The sequence below is a fragment of the Spironucleus salmonicida genome, chromosome 4 (assembly GCF_000497125.1).
Source record: "Spironucleus salmonicida strain ATCC 50377 chromosome 4, whole genome shotgun sequence".
In the NCBI taxonomy this organism is placed as follows: domain Eukaryota; phylum Fornicata; order Diplomonadida; family Hexamitidae; genus Spironucleus; species Spironucleus salmonicida.
In genome coordinates, this window is record NC_090599.1 from 45301 (window position 1) to 67548 (window position 22248).

Here is a 22248-nt window from a genome sequence, read left to right on the forward strand (position 1 = left end):
TACAAAATACCACAGAAAATAAAATGCAGGTAAAGTAAAAAATATCATATTTTGAGTCCAATGGACACATTCTCTAGCCCTAATTTCTATGCATCAATTGTTCCATAATTAATAAAATCTTAGCAATCTTTTTCATCTTCAAATAGAATTTCTAGTCCGTTTTCTATTTCAACAATATCATAAAAATTATATTTCTACGCAATCACCTTAATTTTATTGATAATTATATTTCCATATATAACTGCGGAAACTGTTTGTATTCCAGTAAATTATATATCACTATTTTAAAAAAATTCACAAACTCTTTTTCTTAATTCTGAACTCGAAATAAACAAAGTATTTAATGCTTTTTTCTATGCGAATAATAAACTATAACTCAATCCAAATTTTTTGCATAACTTATTCTCTAATGCTTATATAAATTCATCGTCTTTATCTACTATTGTCACTGAAAAACATTCTTTATATTTAACTTCTACTTCATTATTTATTTGACTTAAATCTAAAATTTATGACTATGGAAGCGGTGTAATCTAAATTTTAAGTGGACGTAATGTTTTAACTCTTAAATCAGTTGCAGTGGGATTTTAAACCGACCCTTATCCTTTAAATATAGTGTCTGCAAATACAGTATCTTCTAATGAATGCTTTAGGGTTACATTTTATGCCTTAATTGTTTCATGTAAAGTTTGCATAAATGGTTATAAATTCTAGCAACTTAACATTTTTTCTAGTTCAGGTGTTTTTTATTTTGTAGCCTTTTATGAATAAGGCGAGACATAAGTCTCACGGGAAGAATTTTACTTAGATCGCACAGATTGTGCTGAGTCTGGAGTCTATTTACTATAATAACTATTACTTATTTATAATTGTGGAATTTATTTTTGCTTAGTATATTGCTTTTATATTTAAAAATTTAGTCTAGGAGGGGATTAAATAGTCTCTTTTATTTCTGGCTTATTATCAATAATATTATTTGTAAGCTGATATATAAGTTTATCTTTATCTTCAATAATTTTATCATATTTAGCAATTAATAAATTGATATAGGTATTTTTATCATCAATTTCTGATTGAAGATATACGATTTGTTTTTCTTGTAGTTAATCTTTCAATTCATATTATTATACTTAATGTTTAAGAAGGTCTAGTTATTATTTTAATTCAAAAATTGAAATATCTACAATCTTATGAGATTTAGGACTTTGCTAAACATTATATGTGGGATATTGAATTGGCATTTTCACACTGAGTAAAATAGTTTTTAATAATATTATATAGTAATACAAATATGACACTTTACAATGTTTTAATAAGTTTACATTTTTTAAAATGAGAAAACCTTTAAAAGGCATGATGTATTATGAATATTTAACTCTAAATAATCCAATTTTTATTCTTATTATAATTGCTCCCGCTATATCTGCTATATTAATTAAGTACTTTTTTAATGCGGTATTACCATCTGAATTTATTTTAAAGCCAATAGAACAGTAAAAATTATTTACTATTAAAGGATTTGAGTATAATATTTTTAATTATTCCCCATTTACGCCTTATATGCAAGAGTTTACATAATTATATACCTAAAATCTGAAGTTACTATTACAATAAAATATAGATTTAAAATATGTACCATCTTATAACGTAAATATCAAGTATGACGGATTTTCTAATTATTAAGATCTAGAATTATTTGGTGTTGTTGACTTAATCAACTAAAATCCTTCTCTGTATGATTATTATTTATTGAAATATGGAATTACCACAGAATAATTCACGTATCTTAAAAATATTTACAAACCATCTTTATTTTCTATTATTGAATAAAACTCTACCATTTAAATCATATATAATTAGACAGCTTTTGATTAATTTACAGAAAATTAATCGTTTACCGTTTTGACGTTCTTCAAATACTATAATAATATACTTAAAAATATTTTCTATCTAAAATTTGTTGAAACTAGCTAAAGCATAAATATTTAACTTTAAGCATTACCTAATAATCAGAATTCTTACCAAGAATTTGCTAATGTAGATCGTGCAACTATCTAGCTAAGTTTTATTCTTTTGTTGACATGCATCTAGTATTTCTCATCCAGAGATAGAGGAAATGGTCATTTTATTCTTAGATAAGCTAGTCTTAATGAATATATTTACTGGACTGTTCGTCTTTTTTCGACTCTTATTTTCAGTTTTCTATCATCAATTATATTGTTGATAGTATGTTCTCTTAATACAATAGGATATATTAATGCTTTAACATGGTATGAATTATTCTATTGTTCGTGTATAATATCATTACAAGTCAGCTCTGGTGCATTGTTAATATCTGCAGTTTTTGGTGGAAAGTCAGTTATATTACCGCTAATTATTTCCATTATCCTTGGCATATCAGTTAACTTCATATTAGAAATAATATTTTATAATATTATGGCTAGTGAATCTGTGTATGACCCTTCTATAATTAATTAGGGTATTTAAGTACTGCTAACATATGTTATGCATGGGTTTTCTATGTTTTTTATTACCGATAAAGCATAATTTTAAGATAATTCGTTATAACTATGTGGAACATAAACAACTTTAGAATAATTATGCATATATACTATACCTAGTTTTCAAACTTAATTTTTTATAAGCTTATTAAAATTTACAGTTTATTTAACATTAACATATTGTATTGCATATACGAAGAAAGAATTATGCTGGCCAGGTAGAATAATTCCAAGATTTAAACGAAGAAGAAATGTTAATAACTAAGTAAATATTGATTTGCTGACAATTTTCAACAAAAAGACAAAAATAATCTAAAACGCAAATCTTTATTTATAAAATTAGTTTAAGACATCGTTAATTGGTTTATCAGGATGTGGTAAATCTACTCTTCTTCAAGTACTATCAGGGCAATAAAAACCAAATCAAATATAGGGTACGATTTATGGCTATAATTTGTCTTCTTTTAATGATATTTACTTATTAAAAAGAATAATAGGTTATTGCCCATAAAATAATTGTAATATTTTTACACAATTTTCAGTTAAATAAAATATCATGGTAATTAGTATGATAAAAGGTCTATAGGTCGAAGCAGAACTTGGACTAGATCTGTAATCCAAATAAAAAATATATACACTTTCTGGAGGATAACTGCGCCGAGTTAGTATATTAAATTCTATTTAAGGAATTAATAAAATTCTATTTTTAGATGAAATTACCAGTGGACTAGATCCTCTAAATTGTAGTTTAGTAGATACATTTTTATAAGAATAGCAAATATCATTTATTTTGTCTACGCATGATATGATACAAGTATAAAATGTTGCGTAAAATTTTCTAATAATATAAAATCATTAAATATTATTATTATCTGTATAAGATATCATAAACTAAAGTCTTAATAAATTGGCAATCAAAGTATTTGTTGATTAAATTAGCTAAGATCAAATCATATAGGCATTGCATTAACAAATGAATTTAGAACCAGCTTTTAAAGTTAAGAATTATTTTTAAATAAATGTAACATAAGTCAGAAGTGTGTAACTTTAAGAAATTATTCAATTATTAGAACAGTTTAAGTAGAATAACTAAATTGATTAATATTAATTCTTGAAATAAGATATTACAGAAGTTCTATAAAATTTTATGAATAACGAATAGTTATAAGAAACTGGAAATATTATGTAAGATTAATTACTTAAATAAAATAAGTTTTTATTGTTTTAAAAATTCTTCTTTATTAATGAAAGTAAGTCTTTACTTCCATTTTATCTTCTTTTCCCTGTTATTTTATTAGTATTTGTTATGTTTATATTTGGTATTTCATGCTTTCTAAATAATTATCTAGATACTGAAGTACTCAGATTAAACAACTTGGTATTTGCATCTCTTTAATAAGAGTGTTAACTTTGTTGTGGAAATTTTAATCCCGATACACTTATTTAATGTAAAACCTAAAATAATTGTTTTTCTAGTACTCAAGGTGGGTTTTATTCTCCAGGTTCATGTTATTAACTATAACTTTTATTAGGTTTTGAAGCCGATGATCCAAAGGTAAGGAACCTATAAGAAAGTGTATATCCTTTCTATTCTGGATAATTATAAACGAACTAAATATTAATTAAATAAATGTCTAGACATAATATCTATATAAACAAATAAAGTATTTATTACTAAAATTATAGTTTTGAATGTTAAAAGTTCCTATCAACATGTTATTTCGGTTGTAAATAAACAATAAATATCTTTTCGTGTGAAAAATAGTGTCTAGAAATGTCCAAAGTATAGGTAAGTTGCACTGAACTAATATAAAGAAGTATTCTTCAATATGACTTATACGAAAATGAATAACCTATTTTAAGATCTTTTATAAACTAATAAAAAACAGTGGATATAACTAACTCTGAGATTGATAATTTTGGCGGGCTGTATTATCAATAACTATAGGTATCATAACTATTTCCGATCTTTAATAGGTCATATATAGTTATTGAAAATAATAATGTAAAAGTCTTATCTCACCTTCCATTTATTATAGGCACTACAGGGTACTTTGAATAAATTCTAATGAGTGGAATCTCTAAGTAATATGCTTATGGTTTTAGTAAAAATATAACTCCTTAGAATAAAGAATTTTTCACAGAAACAGTGAAACTGATTGGTTAAACGTAGACTAATTTAAAAAAATATTAGCAAATTTTTACTCCATAATAGTCTTCAGAGTTATTTTATAGTTTAGGAATAGGTATGGAATCAGAATTTATTGATGGTATAGGGTTTGAGCTTTCATCATTAATGAATACATAAAAATCTAGATTTTCTAACAGCATTAATCAGATTCTTGTTCGTGCATATGAGCATACTCCTTATAAATATCAAACCTCATCATTTGTTATGTTCCTTAATTAACTTTTGATAGTACTGTTATTAGTGCCATTTTCGTTTTAAGGAATTAAACTTGGTTATGATTTATCTTCGATATATGAAAACAAGTAATACTTAATATTTTCATATAATAATATCTCAAAATAATATATTGATATAACATATTTTTGTTTCAGAATATTGTCATCAATATTGTCGATAATTATGTATACTCTACTTGCTTTTGCAGCTTAAATTATTACAGTTAGCTAAATTCTAATTCTTTTTATTGTTAGCTTTGTGACAATTTTTACATCTTGTTTCATTGCACTTTTAGTATTGAGACTTAAACTTGCACCATCTGTCACTACCTTTATCGTAGCATCAATTAATATCATCCTAATATTTCTTTAAATGTTTATGTTTAAAAATTCTTTTTTGTAAATTGCTATTCCTAGTCTTAGTTCAACAAGTTTTTTTAATAAATAGTCCACATCTTTAGATACAATTTAGCAGCTATTTTACTTTACGATATCTTTGTTTTTATGCATTTTCATTCTCAATCATAATCCTTAAGAACCTATACTTTAATGTTCCTCATCTTAATATTAAATTTAAGATGCCGAAATCTCAATTTAAGATGTATCAGTTAGTATTTCTTAAAATAAAATACTAAATTCTATTACTTTGAACATAGAAGAACGTTAGATTATTTCTTTAATCGGTCTTTCTGGCTCTGGAAAAACTACACTGCTTTCTGCTCTGTTAGGCTCGCAGCCATTTACAGGCTCTATTTATCTCTAAAATCAACCAATATAAAAAAATTAATTCTGCTTTGTTCCATAATTTGATATATTTTTTTCCAACCTAACAATCAAAGATCATATTGACTTCTTTTAAGCTCTAAATTAGTAAAAACTATCAAATTTGCTTGATTTTCTTAATCTTGATGATATAAAAAATCGACATGTTCGCCTTCTATCTGGTGGTCAAAAACGACGTTTTTCCTTCGCAGTAGCGCTTTTAAAATAATCAAATTTGGTACTTTTAGATGAAGTCACAACGGGTCTTTCTCCTGACCTACGTAAACAGATATGGTAAATTATTAGCAGATTAGATAGAACTATTATTAGTACTACGCATGATATATAAGAGGTTGAAGCCATTTCAGATAGAATTGTTCTTTTAAAAAGTGGTAAAATTCATTAAAAGAATTGCAATTTTGCAAAAAATGTTTAGAGAATTTAAAAGGATGATTAGGATTTAGTCATACGAGGTGAAGACTTGCATCGCTTTGAATTTGTTTCTAAGAATAATGTTTAGAGTAAAGATTTATTAAGAAAATAGTTTTTAGATTGGATTGGATGATATGGTTTAGATTAAACATTATAAGTACGCTTTTTATCAACAAATAATTGAGTGATACCTTATTTAGAAATAATATAATCCAATACTACTGTATTTAAGGAAGCTTATATAAATATATCATATAAAATAGCGTTATAATATTTTTATTAATTTGTTAAATATTTATTAGCTCAATATAATATAAAATCACTTGAAAAATAAAATACTCAATCAAACTTAATATCTTCTAGCTGTTTATCTAAACTAACCTTTAAAGTATTCAGATTACTAACTGTTTATTACTATAAAGTTTTCAAATGTAGTTCAAATTCAGCACTAATCTATTGTTTTTAAATATCAATGATTTTAGTTGTCTGATGTAGTTATGAAATGAGTGCATTAACTTTATTCTGAACTGAACTTAGTTCATTTAATTTTTAATGTTTTTAGTTTTTTATAAATTCAATTTCTTTTGTGAGATTCTGAAATGTTTATTTCTCTGCAGTTTAAAATAACTCTTTTGTAATAGTTTGTGAAAGATTCATTTTAAAGGAAATTTATTGTATATTGATATATTATATTATAATCTATTACTAATCTTTTAATTGGCGATCATATTATTAAGTGTATCTGTCCTAACCATATATTACTCGACTTACGTATTAATAGAAATTTACTTGTAATTAAACTCTCATATAATGATTTACATTCTTGATATTAATTTTATATTTTTAATAACGAAATTTTAATTAGTATGCTAATAACTTATTATCACTATAATTAATTATTATATGACTAAGGGTTTATTGTTATCTATTATTTTAATCTCTTTTAAAATATTTATAGTATTTATTAGGTTATAATTTATAGCTTATACATGATAAATTAAATATAAGTACTAAGCTGTAATTAATAGAGTAAAGTAAAATAAAGTTATTTTATTGTCAAAAAAATATTAACATTTTCAAATAAAACTAGTCTTTTTATTAATTTATATTAAACTAGTATATAATTAATGCTTAAATTACCTATACACTGTATAATAACTACTAATAAATTAATAAAAAAGTAACGCATTATTATGATAAATTATTATGCTATGTTAACTTTACTAAAATAAATATACACAATTATATAATAACAACTAGAATTATAAAATCAATAATTGTGGTATAGTAAAAAGTAAGCATGATCCTTTCTGATAAACAAAACTTTATTTTTATTTATAATACTTTGTAAAAGGTGATATTTCAAATCATCATTAGAAAGCTTAATATATAATAACAACTCTATAAAACTTAGATTATAACTAAACTATATGACGAATGTAATTTATATAATTTTTTCTTTTTATATAAACTAAGTATTAAACATAATTATGCAAATGAAAATTATCACTTATAGTAAGATAAAGGAGTCAATAATATCATATAACTTATTAAATACATAATATTTAATAAAAATCATTAAACAGCAATCTAAGAATTATCTTTAACATTAAGCCTTTTCTTAAAATCAAATATATGTTCAGTATTTTATATAAATATCATAAACGATGATAATATCATTGTTAAAATAGTAATTATAATAACCAAACCTCCACTGACTATTAGCTCTATTATCACCAATAAAGTCGAACTAAATTGTTCAGCACCAGTAACGTACAACTATAAAGACAATGCGAATATTGCTGATACCAAAAGAGAGATAAACATCCATCTTTACTTAGGATAAATACACTTCCCTAATAAACTACTATGATAGCTACCATTTGGTTGACATTTTTAACAGTAATCGCAGTGAAAAACATTAATTTTCATCATTATTTAGTCACCAGGTGCACAATATGAAATAAGATCAAATTAGTCAAAATTTAGTTTCTTAATGTCAATATTTTCACGAATTGGTAATTATATGTAGTTCAATCCTATCATAATTAATATATTGTAAATAAATACAATACACATAATTGCTTCTGACACCCAAAATAAGATAAAATTTCGTTTTCTATAGTCTAAAATTATAGGAGGTAAAATAATATCTAACAGGAAAATAAAGATATATCCTAGTATTAATATTTATGATTTTTTCCTAATTATTATATTTTTATTTCGTTTTGCGACAAGTAAGCTAGTAGCCTCAGGTTTAGTGAACTAAACATTTAATACTATATTAGAACTATCGGATTACTAAAGTTAATGTTATAGTTATAAGAGTTCCCCTTATTGCAAAGAAGGAATTAATTACTGAAGAAAACCATCATCTTCTTAAATACTAGCTATTTCTACCGGAGAATATTCTTTTAATAACTTTGACTTTCTTCTAAGTAATGATTTATCGGCATATTTCAGTAACAAAGAAAGTCCTTAGAAATCTCCAGATATAATTGGATAATGGAATATATTATACTCGTACATTAATGAAACTAGACTTGATAAATGCTAGAATAACTCCTTTTCTTTAAGAGTTTCGATAACAAATTTTTAGCAGAGTGCATTTCTGGAACAGAATACAAACTATAGCACACTGATACCGTCTTATGATAATTAATCTATAGATACTTATTTCTCAAAAATAATTTTAAGAATTTTAATATTTCCAATTATAGCAGCTGCATGGATTGGTAATAGCCCTTATTAGTCATATTGAGTTAGAAATTAGTCTAGTTTATTTTCTTTTTCAAAAAAATTAAGTAAATATACAAAACTATCTGTATTAATAACAGAATATGTATGTAAGGACTGATCATAAAATAATTAAATATACTCCAACTTTTACAATAAAAATTTCAACACACATACCTCAGCTGATTCTATTGCAAATCTAAGTATAATATCTTTTTTTATAGTGCTTTCGACATCCAATTATATATATAACTCCCAAAGTCTTGCAAAATAACACTTTATCTATAAATTATGTTCATTAACACATTAACATCGCTAGTTAGAGTAACGAAATAAAACTGCGAGTTCAGATGGTAAAAATTATTACTCCTCTGTAGCTCTTTACGATAATAGAATTCTTGATACGTCAGGAAATGTATTTATAAAATCTATGAAATCAACATTAGTTACAACCCCTTTTACAATAAGCCTGATAATATTATTATTTTATGCTGTAAGACGAATTAACTCCTCTTTAGGCAACTTCTTTAGAGATTTTAGGCCTTATTAAGCCATCTATCTTATAAATGGAAAATCTTGATATTCTTAAGATTATTTTTTATATACTGAATAGTTAAAAACTCTATTAGAAATTTCGTTTAGAAATTTATAGCTAGGCAAAAAATCTTGCAGCATATTGACATTTTCTGCATTTGGGTTATACTTATATAACATTAAGTTATCATTCCATATCTAAATCAGTTTGTCCTTCTCAGGGATTTCGTAATTCTGCTCAAACGACATTTATGAAGAAATAGCAGTAATATTATTATCATATTATATTATTTATTTTACCAATGTCACAGCTGCAAGAGTTTATCGAAAACATGGCTAATCTATGTCTAGATTAAAGCCAGTATGCCTACTTCATAACAATTCTATGCTCAGATAAAACTGCCTCAGAGAAAAACGATTTTAAAATCGAAAGTGTCCTAAAAAGTCTCTTTGGGGAGACACAGGCCACAACTACTGCAACAGCAAATGAGCCATTTGAGTAGCTGATGAAGTTTGGCTTTATTTTCCGTGCAGACCAAAATTACACTGCGGTGAACCAGTTCTCGGTTCAGGACTCTACACGCTTCATCTTCGACCCTGAAAAGTTCTTGTACGTTCAGGCGGCGCGCCTGTAGTAGGTAGTAAGTCTTTTAAAGAGGAATGAAACTCAGATCCCGCAGGGTGACTTCATATGCGCACACTGCCAGTCGTAATTCACTTTGAAGCAGGTAAAGCTTCAAAAAAATCGATTGATTTGCGACGAGTGTGGAGTGAAAGCGCTCAAAAAAGTGGTAAAATAAGTCAGGTAGTACAGTATGCTAGACACCTTTTCAGAGTTATTCTAAGAAGCAATATATCTAGTCAATTTAAGCTCGGAAGACATCGAGTCGATAAAAACGTAATATAATAGTATAAAAGGGGATTATAAGGAAAAGCTTGAGCTGTTGAAAAAAGAGATGTAAAGTAATTCCAAATAAGTCAACAACCAAAAATAGAATGTATTAAATGTTTAATAAATTTTTTAATTTTAAAAGTTATCAAAAACGAAGTAAGCAAGTTTTCAGAAGGTACGACTCTAGTAAAAATAACTTGGGCTTGACGTAAAGAGTATTTATCGCGGAAAGTAGTGTTAGTGTTACAGTGCCAAACGTTTATATTTGTTATCTGATTAATCTGAACAGAGACCTTTTTGGTTTTAATCTGTTGAGATTAGAGCAAAGAAATTAATTAAAGGAGAAAATATTAAGTGATATTATATAATAATCATATTATTTTGCTAATTTGAAATTGTGCTTCATCATATTTTCCAGCCTCTATATTCTCGATACTAGTTTCAATAAGCTACTGCAGAGACATATCCTACTAATGAATGGTGCATCCAAGTTGGATAGACTGAATTTCTATATCTTTTTAAGCGATTAAATATTAGAATTAAACTAACATAAGTTATGTTTCCTATTGATGAGTTAAAACAGAGGACTGTAGCTATTTTGTGAGTTACATTTCCCTGTTAGTAAGATCTTATATTTAAGTTTGCTAGATAGTTAGCTATTAGTCTTTTTGGATTTATAGTTCTTATATTTGTTAGTTCAGCTGTGCGATGACTAATTCAGATTATACTAAGGATTCTGTATATTGTTTATGGCTTTCATTTAATTATAACTCTTATTAACTGACAGTAGTTTATAATATTAAAGCTAAATCATCAGATGCTTGTGTGGAGATTGTAATTTAGTCTACAAATATTTATTGAACCTAAAAGGAGTGATCTAGTAAAACTATTTCTTCTACTTATGTGAAGATAGTATTTTTTTCAACTTACTAAGTTTAGAGAAGCATATTCCATTACTCTATTCTACTTTATTCTTAATTTCTACATAATTCTTTAAACTAATTGCAATACTACTAAGCTTTTTATCTATAGCACTATAACTTCTACTCAATAAGAATATCAATTTCACTTTTAACTAAATCCATTTTATCTGCGGTTGAAAGTTCTAAATCATGTGCAAATGTTTGTTCAAATAATATCATTTATTGTAAATATCTCTGATTAGTCTGTTCTAATTCTATTCGCTATCTCTCGTTGATGGTTAATTGTGTTTAATAGTTCTTTAAAAGATCTTGATGTTAACATTTGAGTTAAATTACTTAATTGCTAAGTAAAATTTCTTCCATTAAATTAAAAAATAATAGTAATATATTATATAAATTTAATGAATATATAAAATTACAAATAGTAATTCTACTGGTGAAGTTATTAAGAGGCAATACTTCTGCCAATAATCTCACTAAAAGAGCTCTGGGTTTTCTTATTCATATTATATGGCTTCGATAAGTGTTTGAACCTGACTTAAATAAAATTCATTAGTCTTAGTTGTCTTACATGACTCTTTAAATGATCCAAGTTCTTTTATGGCTTCAGCATAAGTTAATTCTTCATGCTATTATAGAAGTTTAAACTCCATTAAGGAACGGAATTATATTTATAAAAATATAATACAATATAATACAGTATTTACTTTTTTTGTAATGATTAAAATAAAATTAAGCTGGTATCTCTCCTTTTTATCATAAAATTAATTCTTCTCCTTTTATTTAATCATAGTATTAGTCGATGTATTGTAACTTTTTGGTATTCTATTTTATTTTTCACATAATAATACTCAAAGAATAAGTCCCACATAATTTAAGATTCAATCTTTAATCCAGTTCATAACATTTTAGAACTCTCATTAATAATAATTTACAATATTTGATCAAGTGTTGTTCTGTGGATTTTTCATAGTGTTATTTTCGATAATATATTTTTTAAAAAATTATTCTAAAAGACCACCAACTCTTATAACTAAATTATCAATTTTGATAACTTCATTCTTATTTTTTATTGTATTTTAGATAGTTGATGTTTCATATCTCTATTAATCCTTTACATTATTGAGAAAATATTTCGAATAAGAAAACGTACTAGGAATAATTTTTTCGTTTTGCTTTACTGGAATTTATTTTTTATTAAATTTACAGTACAAGCAAAGCTTATAGAGTTTTACATTAAATGAGGATGTTTTATATTCAGCACATTTTCTTGTATTTTCGTAGATACATAAATTTAGTATAGTACTATTAGTTGTTTTATTTTCTGAGATTACTTTATTAGCTACCAGTTTATTAACTGTATTTAGTTTTATCATGTCAGTGATGTTGACACATAATTAGTAGTTGGGCTTAATTAAATCTTCTCTTTGGGTATAAATTTTAGTTCAATTTTTATATATGCTCTTATTTTTGGAATGCTTATTATAACTTGGTAGCGTATTAACATAACATACATTAACAACATATTATTATCGTATTTTACTTTACATTATAATTATAGGTATTTAGTTTCCATTATATTTTAATAATTAAAGAAAGTTTATTGATATTACCCCTAAATAAGATAAACTTTTTAGTACTAGCCTATCAGTATAATTTATTTTATAGCTTGCTGCCTTTTATGGTAGTGAGTTTATAGGATCATTTAGATAGTAGTATAATCAGGATTTTTCTTATTTAACATAACCTTCAAATGTAACATAAAAACAAACAAATGAGATATCTAAATTGATTGGTTAGTGTGAATAATAGCTAGAAGACTTTAAATTATTATACGAAAATATTTATGCAAACATATTTCTTAACTACGCTATGTGCGGATAAACAATAGAATATATTAGTTTATTTGATATTGAAGAAGCACTTCCAATTCCATTATTATTAGAGTATTTACGTGCTTGGAAAACTCCAGACCAGGCTTACTCAAGCATATTATATTATTTAAAATAAATCAGCATTCTCGAAAAAGTAAAAAATGATGATTCTCCATATAATCCCATACACCCACTTGATTGCTTCACGAAGTACTAATAGCAATAAACTAATCTTCAAAAAATATTAAGAAATAACTGTATTAAACAAAGTATTCTTTTAAATGATCACTGGAATAAAGACGAACTAGACTAAAAAGACAAAAGAAATAATTCAATTAATCCAGAGTTAGCTTTATTTAAAAATAATTATTAATTTCCTAGCCCTTAAAAATTTGCAGGTGGTTTGTTTTTGGTAGAAGCTTAAGATATTAACAATTATAAGTTTCTTTTTTAACATGTATTGATATAATCTGAAGATTTTTATTACGTGTTTATACCAACATTATCGCAATTATCAAGTATTACTGGAAATCTACATAGATTATCCTTTAATAATATACATATATCATCTTCAACTTAAAATCTCAGACAAATTAGATTATTTGCGTTAATTTCTTTAGCTAGAATAATGTTTCCACTCAAATAATAGATTGATGGCAAATTCAAACTTCCACTTACATCCTCATTTTTATTTTATTAGTACTAACAGAGTCGAATACTGTCTAAACTAAAATATGGAAATCCGTTTATTTTGAAACTTTTTGTTGATAATCTAAGCTATAATTCTAAAAAATTATATGAATTTTCGCCATATCTACTTTCTTAATAGCAATCAAATAACGATGCCTAATTGTTATAGTTTGTTTTGGTCGAATATTTTCTTACCCGAATCGTTACTACCTAATAATCGACACCTAGATTATATAAATTTCTTAATATTTATTATAATTAACATTATAAATTTATTCATAAGTTAATGACATACCAAGAGCAAGAATTTGATTATTAGGAAGTTTGCACAATACCAAATATGCTAACATTAAATGCGCTCATTATTTAATTTAGTAGTGCTATTATTGATAAACGAGCTACAAGTTTACAAAATGTTGTTAACACCCTAATTTTAAACAGATCCACATATATGTCTAGACATTCTAACTGTTCTTATAAAAGTTGGATACGTTTTTAAAAAGTAAAATTAGATCTTTAACTGAAATAATTATCCTTGACGCCAGAATTTTCAAACGAGATAGTTAAAGCATTATCCTATTTAACAGAATTAGATTAGTATCAATAATTTGTTGATTAATTGGAATAATCAATATAAGAAAGGCACATGAATATTATAAATGAAGTTAGTAAATTTATTTTTGAAACACAGTAAATATTTTATAAACTAATTAATATTTAAAGCTAAACAAATATAAATTATACCAGGACAATCTGCTTGTTGTAAAATTTTTAAGACTAAGAAAATTAATAGGATTGGGATGAATAAGATGTTGATCAGAGAATAAACTTAGATTCCTGCTTTCTTATACATGATTCTGAATTGCATTATCATAGGTAAATTTTTAGACAAGTTTAGTTTTATAATTTCATAAGGTTGAGTAATTTAATTTATTATTTACAAATTAATTTGGCGTAACATTTTACAAGCAAAAAAAATATGAATAGGCTACATAAAGATGGTTCACTGTTAGATAATTCAATGATTGGTTTATCCACATTTATTGATTTTCTTTAACAAGATATTGTAAAGTAATAAATTGGCATTTCTTATGAATGTTCAATAAATACATGTTCAAGTAGTTCTAGTTCATTCTCTGATGTTTCAGATGAAGATTCTATAGTGGAAGATGACAAAAGTTATCTTAATACTGATATTAATTTAAATAATCCTTGGAAATTTGAAGATGATTTTTCATTAATTAATGCAAACTATTATTTTATAGATTCAGATAATATTTTAAAATTAAATCATTAGCCTGATTAAAATACACCAGAATTTCTAATAAGTGTTTTGAAATAGGATTTCAAGATAATTAAAAATCCAAGCATTAAAATATATCAGCATCTTGTTCATTTGTTAACAGCTTTACACGACATTAAAATATAAGATAATACAACTAGAGCAAAAAATTCCACTTATTTTATAGTTCCAAGATTATACAATATTTAATTAGAATTAGAATAGTTAGTATAACGACTCTTTAAGCAAATTCAAGAAATTAAATAATCTAGCTGTTTAAATTATATTAATAAAGTCTAGCTAGACTAAGTTATAAATTCAATCAATCTTATTGAAAACTAAATAATAAGATTATTTAATGCAAAATCATTATTGCTAAAACGATAATTTATAACATAAGATTAATTTCTTACGATTAAGCTTGATATCTTACGTTCCTTTGATCTTACTTATGGATATCCTACCGTTGAGATTGCCAATTAATCTATAGACCAAAAATAAAAATTAATATTAATTTGTGAGGCGTATTGTTGCGAAAATGAAAAAATTTCATAGTAATTATTCTAATAAAGTTTAAAATTACCACGATGCGGTGGCTGCTATTCATTTAATTCAAACTACCGTATTAATTGCCATTCATCATGGAAAGAATAATTTTTATGGGAAAAAAATATTGATACTATATCTGCTGGAAATATTGAGATAGCATCCCCTGATAATTCTTCTAAATTAAAAACTAGCAAACCTGTATAATAAGTAGAATAACTATCCCAGAAATTTCCATTTTATAAGAAAAATTATTTCTTTTCTTCAATAATTGCTTTATTTTCTATATTTACGTTACTTTTTGTTCAATATTTTTACACTAATAATAATCTACCATTAAATAGTCTATAAGAATCTAATTTGTAATTATCTAGCGCAATATTCGGTCTATAAAATATGTTTGACGATATTAATATAGTTTCTTAGAGATATAATTTCAATTCTTTAGAGAATTCGTCATACCTCACTTTTAATTTTAATAAATATAGACAGAGTTAAGAATCGCTCCTAAAATCGTTTATCTATACTAATGCTATTTATAAAAAAACGTCATTCGCTAATATTTATACATAAATTGTAAATACTAATATATTTGGTACTAATTATAGTGCTATTCATAATTAAGACACCATTAATTTCAACTATTGCTCAGTGAATATAGGATAACTAGATGCTGACATTTTATAACATATTAATTTAATTATTGCAACTAAACCTTCACAATCTAAAATAGCTAAAGATATCTTCTATAATATTACTTCGGAAAAAATAACTAACATTAAATTTAAAAAGCTTAACTTAATGATTCCATACTATCGAAAAGGATTCGTTTAGTAAAAATTTCTTATATCTGTAGATAATGATATTATACCGCTTAATTTAGTGTAAGCTTAGTTATTTTATATTTACTAATCTAGTTGCCTTTTATAGACCACAATGCATTATTTATATAGTGGTAAATCATAAACTGAGAGCCAAGTAATATTGAATAAAGTAGAAGATAAATTAATGAGTCTCCAAAATTCATACATTTAATCATTTGATTTTATTTTTAATTAGTAACTGTAAACAATGATGTTTTAAAATGAACTACTAATAAAACTATTTTTAATGTTATACATTTTTGTAGTTTTAGCTGTTTTATTTATTTAATAGGTAATTTACATTTAATATTAGAGTAAAAATTTAGTTATTTGTAAATTAGATAAAGGATCAATAATTTCATAGCTTTTGTAGCTACCAAAGGAGCTTTTAAAGACAATTAAAAATAAATATCGACTAGCAACCAAACTTACTACAAAAATTTCTGATTACTAATGTATATTTGATGTTGAAAAAAAAATTACTATTCTTTCTTCTGTAAAAACTAATTTAACACCTTAATTAGAGGCATTTTAAAGAATGTTAAAACCATTTTTAGTTAGTGTTAGAGTTAATAAGTTTGATATTTTTACGACACTTATTTTAGTAGAGTTTGCGCTAAAAACTATAAGCACCATTGTTTTAATAATATAAATTTCACCATAGTTCCAGTATGATCAATTATAAACATATAATTCATACATAAATGACGACCCTTATTATTTTAAAAAACCAAGTATTGTCGGCAAGATATCAACATATCCAATTGAAATATAATAATTTTATAATTACGATAATGACGAGCTTAAAAATCTAGCAAAATAACTTTAATTACCAAAAATCAGTAATTACAAATGTATCATGGACACGAAAACAGCAATTAGCCAAATATTAGTTGATTATATGTGGATATAGACTTGGTATCACACTGTTTAAATAAAAGAATAGGCTGATGATTAGAATAATCTTTAGTCTCTTATTAATATATTGCCGTTTTATGAGCTATTACGTTTAAAACACCAACTAGTGTTTCATCTACATATTCAAGATAATAATACTTTAGACATATATGGCTTATTTTAAGAAGTAAATCGACTTATTGAGAAGTATCCGACTTTAAATACTAATAAAATTGAATATTTATTTAAATATTAAAAACCGGCATTTATTCCATTAGAAGCAAGTTTAAACTAACTTTGTTTGAAGATTCACTAATATAGAAAGTAAATTTAATTATATAATTATAAAGTTTTTCAAATTATTATTGAAACTCTACTTTTGTTGATTAATTTTTACTAGTTAATTACACTCTTTTATATATTAATAGTGTATATGCTAAAAATAAATTTAAACTAATCTTAATGTGAAGAATTTTAAATAATAGAGTACAATTATATTAAGAAGATGATTTTCTCTAATTATTCAATAATTTGCTACTGTCTTATTATGGCATTTACTATTGTCAGTATCCCAATATAATTGTACTACTATTGCTTATATTTCTATATTTTTGTTACTGATTAAGAAAAATATTCTTATTAACTTTATGTAGTTTTGGGGAAAATATTAGAGGTATAGACAGTATTTTAATCTATTGCTGCATTAATAGTTCTGGTAATTTTTAGAAAAGCTCTTTATGTCTTGGCATCATTAGGGTATCCAGAAGAGTACTAAACCCTTACAATTTAGGAAGATATAAAATTCCCTTAAGTTCTTGAAGATACAGTAGCTCCAGATTAACCTTATGCATAGTAATTTATATATGAATCTCCTGATTTTATTTTCCCATATCCAGTATAAGATATGAAATCAGATATCTATGATTAAATAGTATATTTTACAAATATTGTTTTTGTAGCGTTAACAACAATTATTATAATTTTTGTCTGCTACTAAAACACCGCTAATTTATCGTTTTTCTAGTTAGCAAGGTTTTAACATATTAATAACATGATATCGACACAGAGTTTGGGATATTATACTCATTCTAATGATTATATTATATAAACAGGAGTTTATTAAAACTTAGTTAGTGAATAGAGAGATATTTAACTATTTTTAAAAAATAGTGATGTTTCTGGTGCATATTTATATAAGTAGTTCATAAAAGATTCTCATTATAATAACCCAACTTATTATCTTTTTATAGACTAAATTCAAGATTCTCAATTTGAAATAAATTAAGGAAACAAATATAATCAAGCAAACTACAATACATCTTAGGTCATATAACCAAGCATTTTATATGGCATAACAAACATGTCAAGATATCTTTAGCTATAGCCTCCAAGATTATATCATTTTGGTATACATATTTTAGATGATGTATCTAAATTTTAACTCTAATCAACAATACAAGGAACTTTAAAGATCGAGTCAAATTATTAATAAAATTCACTATCATAAATTACTAAGAACTTATAATAGTTAGCTAAAACAATGACTCCTGGTGGCTAATTTGGTTAGAATGGTTAATTTTTAACTCAAGAAGAATCTGTAGTATTTTTATAAACGCAGTAACGATAAGTTGAGTTTTGGAGTGTGAACAGAGCGAACAATAGGGAAATATCGATTGTTATTTAGGACTCAATTTAATATTGGTATGATCACCATTCAAACATAATAATTATACTGCTTTTACTTATAGTGTGTATTTTTATATTAGTGTTAATTTTATCTTAGATATTAATTAAGAAAATATAGTCTTATGTATTAAAAACAAGTTTATTTACTAGTTTATTTTTGAAGAGATTTAGGGGGGTTAAAGAAGAAAAAGCTTATGGAGATTGAGCTATTTTAATATTATTAAGCGAAGAAAATCATTCGTATATTACTTCTTTTACGACTACGACGCCTCTTTTAACACCTGGGAATACGCCTTCAAAATCAGTTCCTTCAGCAAATTTACTTCTTTCAACCTAATTATCAACAAGTCTAACTGGTGTTTCTAAAATTTTCCACTCATCATCAAACGATTCAACAGTATCCTATTTTTGTAAGACATCAGTTAGTTTGACATTATCAGCTTGTAAAGCAAATTCTTCCATTGCGATATCCTTCATCTCTTTAACGTAACCATAACCAGACACAATAGGAATATCTTCGTCTATCTGCTTATTAGCTAAATCATTTTAAGATAATCTTGCTTTCTTAACATATTTCTCGACATCTTGGTGCTTATTTTCATGAGCTAATGCTGAATAACCATATTATTCCTACAACGTAGAAGGAATCGCCAAAATAAGCTGCATTTCTTAAATTTAACCTTCAGTAAATTGAACAGTTGTTATATAGTCACATTCCATGCATAAGCCTAGAACACCCATCATAGGATACCAAAACCAACTCTGTAAAAACAAAACATATGACACTAGTTGTAAATCAGTCCTTTGCTTGAAAGATAAATTTAATCCACCAGAATTCATAATTCCAAGTGCAATCATTTGTGACCTAACCGTAAGCTAGCTTTCCTTAGCACTCTCGTGGAAATCAATTTAAACTGCCATTAAATCCCTTCTGAACTAAGTTGCATACTAATTAACAGAAAGCTTTGTACTATGCTTATTGACATAAATCTCTTTATAGCGCTCCTATAAGTTTCCTGGAGTTGCGTAAAGCTTCATCTAATTTTTCATTAAGTCGAACATTTCTTCTGTCTCATAGTCGCACTTATAGAAGCAATTCTTCTGTTTATCACCAACTGGATCAGAGTACTCAGCAGTTAAACTCTCAGGTAATTCAACTCCATTGATTGTTTATAAAACGAGTGCCTAAGCAATATACGCACCACACCTAACTTGCTCTTCCTGGTCAGTCATCAGCTTGCATAATAACTCTACAACTTTTTCATCTCCGGAAGCAGCAAAAATCTATCCCAAAACATAACAGGCCCCAGTACGAATCTGTGGATCGAAGGATCTAGAGCACATAGACAAGAGCTAAAATATACTTTGCTTTTTACTTTCGGATAAATTCTCCTGACAGAAAACAATACCAATAGACTAGATAGCGAACTGCGCACCAAACGACTTTGATAGATCGTTAGCTAGGAGCAAGAGACGCTAGGCAACAGCAATTGAGCCAGTTTATGCAAATGCAAGGCCAAGTGCTAAAGGTGCAATATTTGTGACAGAATCAGCAAACTAGTTGGGATTTGAAATAGCGAAATTAAGAAGATAATGGATAATATGGTCAGCTTGGTTTTCAGCCCTGAAACACATAAAAGATATAGCAAGCGCAGAGCCCCTACGGAGCTTCTCGTGCTCGCATGCAAGATATGGTTTAATACTGTCATTTACAATATCAGAATCGAAAAATTAAGCATTGCCAAGCTATACAAGGCCTATAGAAAGCAGAATTGCAAACTTAGCGTCAATATCGCTGGTAGAATCTAAGCGCTCGGCCAAAATATTTACAATTTCTTCATCATGCTAACCAAGCGAAATAAGGCCAATTGCGAGAGCAAGGCCGTGCAAAATTGGACCGCGATCCTCTTCGTTTCTCGAATCAAGCTGGTTATTGATGTCCATAATCAGAGCTAGTGGAGCAGCTTCGACTGTATTCAGACCCGCAAATTGTAATGCAAGGCCAAAACTCGCACCTCCAATTTCATAAGGATTAACTGTAGCAAAATTCTAGAATAGAGAGTCATAAATTTTTGGAGTTTGATGGTGGCCTCTATAAACTAAGCCTATTTAGGAATAATGTCCTAAGCGGGGGTATTGCTTGTGCTTATCTACAATATTGGCTTTGTGTTCATAATGTTGTGTTGAGAGAGTCATCAAAACGTGCATTAAGAAATATGATGCAATTTGTTCTGTCGTAGAAGAATTTTGCTGATACATTTTTCTTAAAGCAACTCTGTCTAAACTTATATATTTTTTCATAAAATCGCAATATAGTTGGGTACTGATCTGGCCAGTTAATATTTCTTTAAATATAGTTTTGGATGTTTGCTGCTCCTAGTCACGTTAGAATGTGACCTTTTGAAGCTCATAAATAACATCATTTACTATTTTTTATGGAGTAGATTCAAATACGTTAAAAGCAGTCTACAAGGCTTCATTATACTTTCCTTCTTTAATGAGTTAAGAAATAAACTAGACAATATTGCTGACACTTCTCAGCTAAATTACACAATCCACTGCATGCTTAAGTTAGTTCTTTTAATAGTAATTATCTTAAAGGGTCTTAATCATTTATTCTCTGTATATACTATCTGTATGATGTAATACGTCTTGATAAACTACAGATAGCTATTAATCATTCATTAAATTAAGTTCATCTGCTAGTAATGTTTTTGTATGAACTTTCCAAGATACCTATGACTCTATGCTGCTTCTAGAGATAATTTTATCAACTATACCATTGATATAATCTAAGTTTAATCCGTCCATTAAGGAAAATGGTTTTCTAATGTCCTATACTACCGTTTTTGTCTTAGTTTTAGTTGTATTAAGTTCATAATCATCAGTAATAGGTAAGCAAGAAGCTCCATATAATCCACCGCCAGATTTAAAGATGACAAAATCAAGAACTGCAGTTTCAACAGAAGCTAAAATAAGGGGATCTTCTATAGATATACTACCATGCAATACATAAAAAGCACACTTTTCTGTATCACCGACAAGATGGAAATAGGTAGCCAAGAAATGATGCAACTTTTCATTATTAGGTACTGTTTGTGCATATTTTTCATAAAATGTTATTCTTGATTGTTCTATTAAGAACCACTATTAAGGTAAGGTTGATAACATTGAAAGTAATTAATCATCTTATGGAACTTGCATTATTAGAGGTTAAAAGAAAC

The 22248-nt window shown here is 26.3% G+C and overlaps 8 protein-coding genes across 8 annotated transcripts; 3 read left to right on the top strand and 5 right to left on the bottom strand. All coding sequences in view use genetic code 6, as the record gives it.

Moving 5' to 3' along the window:
- Nucleotides 1-44: 44 nt before the first annotated feature.
- Nucleotides 45-1241, bottom strand: SS50377_23430 (uncharacterized protein; the record flags this gene model as incomplete). The annotated part of the gene is made up of 1 exon (XM_067907295.1): nt 45-1241. The coding sequence occupies one exon, from the start codon at nt 1239-1241 to the stop codon at nt 45-47; it is 1197 nt and encodes a 398-aa protein (XP_067764269.1).
- A 91-nt stretch (nt 1242-1332) lies between these two features.
- On the top strand, nt 1333-6234 carry SS50377_23431 (ABC transporter family protein; the record flags this gene model as incomplete). Its single annotated transcript, XM_067907296.1, has 1 exon — nt 1333-6234. The coding sequence occupies one exon, from the start codon at nt 1333-1335 to the stop codon at nt 6232-6234; it is 4902 nt and encodes a 1633-aa protein (XP_067764270.1).
- Nucleotides 6235-7676: 1442 nt separating this feature from the next.
- On the bottom strand, nt 7677-9620 carry SS50377_23432 (Transmembrane domain-containing protein; the record flags this gene model as incomplete). The annotated part of the gene is made up of 1 exon (XM_067907297.1): nt 7677-9620. One exon carries the CDS (start codon nt 9618-9620, stop codon nt 7677-7679), a length of 1944 nt encoding a protein of 647 aa, XP_067764271.1.
- Nucleotides 9621-9673: 53 nt separating this feature from the next.
- On the top strand, nt 9674-10621 carry SS50377_23433 (uncharacterized protein; the record flags this gene model as incomplete). Its single annotated transcript, XM_067907298.1, has 1 exon — nt 9674-10621. One exon carries the CDS (start codon nt 9674-9676, stop codon nt 10619-10621), a length of 948 nt encoding a protein of 315 aa, XP_067764272.1.
- A 13-nt stretch (nt 10622-10634) lies between these two features.
- SS50377_23434 (uncharacterized protein) lies at nt 10635-11549 on the bottom strand (the record flags this gene model as incomplete). The annotated part of the gene is made up of 1 exon (XM_067907299.1): nt 10635-11549. The coding sequence occupies one exon, from the start codon at nt 11547-11549 to the stop codon at nt 10635-10637; it is 915 nt and encodes a 304-aa protein (XP_067764273.1).
- Nucleotides 11550-11659: 110 nt separating this feature from the next.
- On the bottom strand, nt 11660-11839 carry SS50377_23435 (uncharacterized protein; the record flags this gene model as incomplete). Its single annotated transcript, XM_067907300.1, has 1 exon — nt 11660-11839. One exon carries the CDS (start codon nt 11837-11839, stop codon nt 11660-11662), a length of 180 nt encoding a protein of 59 aa, XP_067764274.1.
- A 721-nt stretch (nt 11840-12560) lies between these two features.
- SS50377_23436 (Transmembrane domain-containing protein) lies at nt 12561-19229 on the top strand (the record flags this gene model as incomplete). Its single annotated transcript, XM_067907301.1, has 1 exon — nt 12561-19229. The coding sequence occupies one exon, from the start codon at nt 12561-12563 to the stop codon at nt 19227-19229; it is 6669 nt and encodes a 2222-aa protein (XP_067764275.1).
- Nucleotides 19230-19258: 29 nt separating this feature from the next.
- Nucleotides 19259-22228, bottom strand: SS50377_23437 (26S proteasome regulatory subunit; the record flags this gene model as incomplete). The annotated part of the gene is made up of 1 exon (XM_067907302.1): nt 19259-22228. One exon carries the CDS (start codon nt 22226-22228, stop codon nt 19259-19261), a length of 2970 nt encoding a protein of 989 aa, XP_067764276.1.
- Between the last annotated feature and the right edge of the window lie 20 nt (nt 22229-22248).